Here is a 7,090-nt window from a genome sequence, read left to right as displayed (position 1 = left end):
TGGATTTTTTTTTCCTTCACTGATATATTTTTGTCTCCACTAATTTATATACATATCCCCATGATAGGGAAATAAATGAGGTTAGTCCAGGTGAAGTTCACACTAGGGAAAGGGCAAGTTCTTAGAAGCAGCCTGTGAATTTACTCTATTTTCCCATTCATTTTATATTTCCACTATTAAGGTAAAGATGATTTTTGACTATAAAAGAAAAAAATTCCCCTGGAAGATTGTCAACATTATTTTCAAATCACACATTTAAGAGAAAATAAGATTTTGTGATGAAATATAAAGAAAAATTTTAAAATATGAAAAACAAAATTACTGGGGTTTCTTTAGCTAAAGGCCCAGTGCTGAAGCTAACAGGGCAGATTGGGCCAGTACCGCCTCTTTAAGTTTTCTATAAGTTAAAATGAAATTTAATTTCTCACTTTTTCCTCCCAAGTTTTGGAAGCCATCAAACTGTCACAGTCAGTGAACTCTCCGATTTCTGCTTCCAAGCGTTGTCTATACTATCTGTTCTGTCTAAAACGCCATCTCCAGTCCTACTGACAAGCCCTCAACACACTTTTGTCTCCCTAGAAAATGGATTCTTATCTTTCAAGACAAATCATCTTGTCTTTGAAGCCGGAGTCTAAGAAGGTATTGTTTACTCAACATTGTTCAAAAGCCCCTTCCGTGCGCTAGTCACTCATGACTCTTCAGACTCCTGAGCACTGGGCAGACTTCTAGCAGAGGCTCTGCAGGGCTTTCTTGCCCTTCATCCTCTGAGTCATGCCTGACTCCTCCTTTTCCTCTTAGGCAGCAAAGACCAGAGGGAGGGTCACGACACACTCATTTCTTTGTATTTCCAACAGGGCCTGACTAGATGAAGGGGTTTAGTAAATCAACAAGTGAACATGTAGGTTGTTCTGAGCTCAGAGAAGGGAGGATTAATAAAAGCACATATATACAATGGAGGTGCTAATTCGAAATTGTGGAAATAAATGAATGAGCAGGAAAATAAATTTATGGTTAGTAGCAACAAAGAGGGAGAAGGCAATGGCACCCCACTCCAGTACTCTTGCCTGGAAAATCCCATGGACGGAGGAGCCTGGTAGGCTGCAGTCCATGGAGTCGCTGAGTCGGACACGACTGAGCGACTTCTCTTTCACTTTTCACCTTTATGCATTGGAGAAGGAAATGGCAACCCACTCCAGTGTTCTTGCCTGGAGAATCCCAGGGACGGGGGAACCTGGTGGGCTGCTGTCTATGGGGTCTCACAGAGTCAGATACGACTGCAGCGACTTAGCAGCAGCAGCAGCAATAACAAAGAAAGGGGACAAGAAGACAGCAAGGAGTGCCGGGGCACTGAAACACCAAGCCATGGGCCCTGATAACTTTTGCAGAGTCCTCAGTAACTTTGCATTGGACCGGGTCAGACTTGAGGACTGAAGATTAAAACATCTTGATGAGAGGGGTGAAAGGGAATGATGCTAATATTCATCATAATAGCTCACCCGACGTGCCAAGCATCGCCTCAAGTGCTTTCAGTGAATGAACTCGTCTACATAACCCAAACAGCCTGGAGGTCCTACCACTAGCTCTGGGGCACAGCAAATGGCCCTGGTCATACAGCTTGTAAGTGGAGGAGGCAGGGTCTGAATCAAGCTTTGTGGTTAATCACCACACTCTTCAATTACTGTGTTCATTTTATTGACCCACAGTGAGAAGCAGAATGTGAAGAGCGATGGTATTTATAGAAACAGTTATAATTTCAAGTCTGGGAAAACTCAATGGTTGCCTTGAAAAGAGGATATGCAAGGTATGGGGTAGATTCGAGCTAGTCCCATTTCTCTTTACACATACACATACACACACACACACACACATTTGCATTCTCTTCTTTAAACCCTTACTCAAACATCAGTATCTCCTGGAAGTTGCAAGGACAGCTTCATCAGGAATGTGCTTGTAACCAGCTTGACTAAACAGTAGTATTGCTAAGATTTTGTACCTGGAGGCCTTGACCAAAGGCCCCTGTGGGCTTCTTACCTTAAATAGTTGCCTTATCCACAAGGAGGATGACGAGAAAGCAGAAAGGAAGGCAGAGCTCCCGCTGACATAACCCAGCAAGACGTGTGTGCAGACAGCACTGTAGCCCGTGGGGACCAGTTTGTCCACAACATCTAGTGTTCTCTCCCAGTATCCCCAGCCAGCCTCACACCATGGTGCTTTTCTTCCCCAGTGGGGCGGGATTCCCAAAGTGGAGGCTGGACCCCCGTGCCCAGGAGGCCCCCGGGGAGCCTTGCTGCATCACCACCAGGCGGATGGAGGGCTGGGCATCCAGGGAGGCGTCAGGTGCGTACTCCTTACTGGGGTCCTTGCCTCGGCAGTCATAGAGCACGCAGGAGATGAGGAAAACCAGGAGCAAGATGACGTAGCTGGAGAGTAGGATGATCAGGTTCAAGGTGACAGGGTCGATTTCCAGGTAGAACTCCATCACATGGCGCACGGTTGGGAAGTGGGTCTAGAGCAAGGCGGTGGGGCCAGTTGGGGGTTCTGGGAGCAAACCCTAGCTCGATGGAATAGCTACATTGGCTCTGGAATAAAAATACATTAATCCCTACTGCTCCAGGAGACTTCACAGATTAAAGCTGCCCGGTTTAATAACTTAAGCTCTTCTGTTAATACTACAGCCACCGAAGCACAGACACTGTCTCTCATCACTTCACCTACACAGAGAGAGAAAGAGGAAAAGAGAGGTGGTTCATACGCTACCCAGGTGTGGTATGTACGCAGGAGGTCTATTCAATGTCCAGTTTCGGTGAGCAAAAGAAAGTCAGTTCAGTCGCTCAGTCGTGTCTGACTCTTTCCGATCCCATGGACTGCAGCACACCAGGCCTCCCTGTCCATCACCAATTCCCAGAGCCTGCTCAGACTCATGTTCACTGAGTGGGTGATGCCATCCCCCCACCTCATCTCGTCCCCTCTCCTCCCACCTTCAATCTTTCCCAGCATCAGGGTCTTTTTCAATGAGTCAGTTTGTCACATCAAGTGGCCAAAGTATTGGAGTTTCAACTTCAGCATCAGACCTTCCAATGAATATTCAGGACTGATTTCCTTTAGGATGGACTGGTTGGATCTCCTTGCAGTCCAAGGGACCCTCACGTCTCCAACAACACAGTTCAAAAGCATCAATTCTTTGGCGCTCAGCTTTCTTTATGGTCCAACTCTCACATCCATACATGACTACTGGAAAAACCATAACTTTGACTAGATGGATCTTTGTTGGTAAAGTAATGTCTCTGGGTTTTAACATGCTGTCTAGGTTGGTCATAGCTTTCCTTCCAAGGAGCAAGCATCTTTTAATTTCATGGCTGCAGTCACCATCTGCAGTGATTTTTGGAGCCCAAGAGAAGAAAGTCTTTCACTGTTTCCATTGTTTCCCCACCTATTTGCCATAAGTGATGGGACTGGATGCCATGATCTTAGTTTTCTGAATGTTGAGTTTAAGTCAACTTTTTCACTCTCCTGTTTCACTTTCATCAAGAGACTCTTTAGTTCCTCACTTTCTGCCATAAGGGTGGTGTCATCTGCATATCTGAGGTTATTGATATTTCTCCTGGCAATCTTGATTCCAGCTTGTGCTTCATCCAGACCGGCATTTCACATGATGTACTCCTTTCCCAATTTGGAACCAGTCCGTTGTTCCACGCCTTGTTCTAACTGTTTCAGAAGTAAGTGCATACTGTTAAAACTTGGGTTGTTCTGTAAAAATTGTGAAGTATGGTCATCTTTAACAAAAGAGAGGCTTATTAATTTTATTTTCAAAGTGAAAGTATTGTTTATTTACAATATTATATTAGTTTCATGGTGTACAACATAGTGATTCAATACTTTTATAGATAATACTGTTTAAAGTTTTATAAAATATTGGCTGTATTCCCTGTGCTATTTATCTTATTCATTTTATACATAATAATTTGTACCTCTTAATCCTTTACTCCTACCCTGCCCTTCACTGCTTTCCCCTCCCCACTGGTGACCACAAGTTTGTTCTCTATATCTGTGAGTCTGCTTTAGTTTTATTTGCTTCATTTTTTAGATTCCACATATAAGTGATAATATACATTATTTGTCTTCCTCTGTCTGACTTACTTCACTAAGCATAATACCCTCCGGTCTATCCAGGTTGTTGCAAATGACAAAATTTCCTTCTTTTTATGACTGACTAATATATGTATTAGTCAGTCACATCTTTGTCCATTCATCTGTTGACTGACAGGCACTTAGGTTTTGTCCTGGCTATTATAAATAATGCTGCTGTAAACACTGGGGTGCATATATCTTTTCAAATGTTTTCATTTACTTCAGATATATACCCAAGAGTGGATTGTTGGATCATGTGGTAGTTTTATTTTTAATGATTTATTTTTGGTTGAACCTCCATACTCTCTTCCATTATGGCTATGCCAGGTTAAAATCCCCACCAGCAGTGCGCAAGGGTTCCCTTTCCTCCACATTCTTGCTGACATCTGTTATTTGTGGTCTTTTTGACAATAATCATCCTGAGGTGTCAGGGGCTCTCTCACTGGGGTGTTGCTTTGGGATTTCCCTGATGATCTTCGATGTTTAGCATCTTTTCATGTCCTTGTCGGTCATCTGTATGTCTTCTTTGGAAAAGTGTCTATTCAAGTCTTCTGCCTGTTTTTTAATCAGGTGTTTTTTTTTTTTTATATTGAGTTGTATGAGCCATTTATATATTGTGGATATGAACTCCTTATTGGACCTATCTTTTGCAAATATTTTCTCCCATTCAGCAGGCTGTCTTTTTCATTTTGTTGATGATTTCCTTTACTGTGGAAAAACTTAAGTTTAATTAGATTTCATTTGCTTATATTTCCTTTTGTTTCCTTTTCTAGCTAAGGGATATTTTAATGCCAAGTATCTGCCTTCGGAATGATTTGAGTCTTGAGAATGGATGTTTTTATTGAATGAAAAGAACACACAGCTCCTGATGTTTTCACTCTTTTTGCCTTTGTTGGTGTTTTTCATTCTTTAATTCAAAAATAGTTTTTGAGCTCCTCGTACGTTCTAGGTACTGTGCTAAGCAATAATAAGACATAAGTATTTAGTTTAGCAGGGGAGACAGACATAAAACAAATAATTGCATAAGTCCCCATTTAAGCACAGTGGGAATTAGTTTATATAAGACAGGAGAGGGTGGTAGGAGAGTGTGTCCCAAGGTGAGTGTGAGAAAGTTTCCGTGAGAAAGTTTCCATGAGAAAGAGACATTTAACCTATGACCCGAATGATAGGCAAAATTTAGCCAGGTCAGGACAGGGAGGGAAGATTCTTCAAGCCACATAGAAGAGCATGCTTGAAAGTTCTGAGCAGAAAAAAGCCTGGAAAATTAGAGGAGCTGAAGCAAGGGCAGTTACAGAGAAAGAATGCGGAGCATAAGAGGAGAGTGGGGTGGGGCCAGAACCAAAGGGGCGCGTGTGCCTTGCTCAGGGCATTAGGGTGGGGGCCAGGGCGACGGGGCCCGTGTCCGCTGACACAGGGAGGGAGGGGCCGGCTGGACTCCTAAGAGCTCCCCTGAGTTACCGTGTGCGTGCAAGAAAATAAGCAAAGTGAAGAGATCAAAGAAAAATAGACATCCCTTGATTTAGTCATCTTCCTGCCTCAGAGCGGTGTGTGTGCTAGTCCTGCCTGACTCTGCCCTCCACGGTCTGCAGCCCACCAGGCTCCTCTCCCCGTGGCCCAGGGGCAGCCTGTCCCAATAGCCCTTCAGAGGAGAGACTGAATGGACTCCCAACAGACGTCCCAGGCCTGGGACCTGGGCAGTTGCACAGATCCCTTGCTCAGAAGAACTCCACACTTAGTCTAGTGCCCTGCTATCCCCATCTTCAAATTTTTAATAGATTTTTTATCGTGTGCTGAGCTCACAAACTATGTATCTTGCTTGGTCTCATAAAGACAGTTTTGGCCGGACAGGGCCATTTCTCCAAGAGCTTGTGGGACTCTTTTAATGCTGCTGGTTAAAGGTCAAAGGTCCCAGAGATCGTCTGGCTTATCATTGCAGTTAAGCTTTAATATCCTAGCACCTTCGGTCTATTCCTTTATACTCAGCCTCTCTGGGAATGGGAGGGCTCAGGGCTGCTGTAGAAAAGCATTCTTATTGATCTGGAGACCTTTTTCAAATAAAGTATTTCATGAATCCGTGGTTCTGGGTGAAGCTGCGGAATTGTACTGAAGAAGATGAATGATTCTCAAACACTGCAGGTGCGGAGCCACCCTCACTATCATCAGCTGGGCTGCTTAGGAATACAGAGTCCCAGATCAGCGCCAGATCTATTGAATTAAATCTTTGGGGCTGGAATCTGCGAATCTGCGTTAGCAACAATCTTCGTGGACAATTTTGACAGGTGACCAGGATGGAGAATCATGGCTACAGACTTATGAAAGAAGGATGTGCAGAAAATGGGTCACCAGAGCAGTTGTCGGCCACTAAGAGATGTGGGAGGAGGCGTACAGCACAGACATCAGACCGTCCAAGGTTCTGAGTCAAAGAGGCTCAGACAGTTCATTTTGTCAAGGGAAAGTCCTTTTCCTGGTGGTAATTCACATCTACCAAGCTCACAGGAGACTGGTGTTCAAAACAGAATACCAGTTTATTCAGTTACAGTGAAAAATACACCTGTCACAAAGTTGGGAGGTCTTGTGCTGAAATGACCATAGTTTTTCCTTCCTGGAGGCAGATCTACAAAGTTCATTTATAATAGAAAGTTTCTTGCTGAGCACAGAATCTCAGCAAGTAGGGTTGTTTGGTGCTTCTGTAAGTCGAATTGGTGATCACAGACCACAGGAAGGCTATTTAAAAGCAAGTATATACTAGGTAGTTACTTAGTTTTTTTCACACTGAACTCTAGATTCCTAACTTCTACAGTAAACCGATGTCCACACAGCACAGGCTCTTCTGTATAATACTATTTGGAGAAGGTTTTCTTTTTTTGATTACTTTAAACAAATGATACAAAAGCTTGCTAAAAATGAGAAGTACATGCAGTTTGTGAGACTGAGCCTACTCTTTGCTACACTATGGACTGTA

At 43.5% G+C, this 7,090-nt stretch overlaps 1 protein-coding gene across 1 annotated transcript; it reads right to left on the bottom strand.

Moving 5' to 3' along the window:
- Positions 1 to 2,197: 2,197 nt before the first annotated feature.
- LOC122423320 (small integral membrane protein 36-like) lies at positions 2,198 to 2,479 on the bottom strand. Its single transcript, XM_043440301.1, has one exon. It carries the CDS (start codon positions 2,477 to 2,479, stop codon positions 2,198 to 2,200), a length of 282 nt encoding a protein of 93 aa, XP_043296236.1.
- Between the last annotated feature and the right edge of the window lie 4,611 nt (positions 2,480 to 7,090).

This window comes from Cervus canadensis, chromosome 1 (genome assembly GCF_019320065.1).
Source record: "Cervus canadensis isolate Bull #8, Minnesota chromosome 1, ASM1932006v1, whole genome shotgun sequence".
NCBI classification, from domain to species: Eukaryota; Metazoa; Chordata; class Mammalia; order Artiodactyla; family Cervidae; genus Cervus; species Cervus canadensis.
This window is presented reverse-complemented; position numbering and strand designations above follow the sequence as displayed.

Bases quoted from the DNA above. Each gene is read 5' to 3' on its own strand.
- LOC122423320 (XM_043440301.1), bottom strand. From the start codon at position 2,479: ATGGAGTTCTACCTGGAAATCGACCCTGTCACCTTGAACCTGATCATC.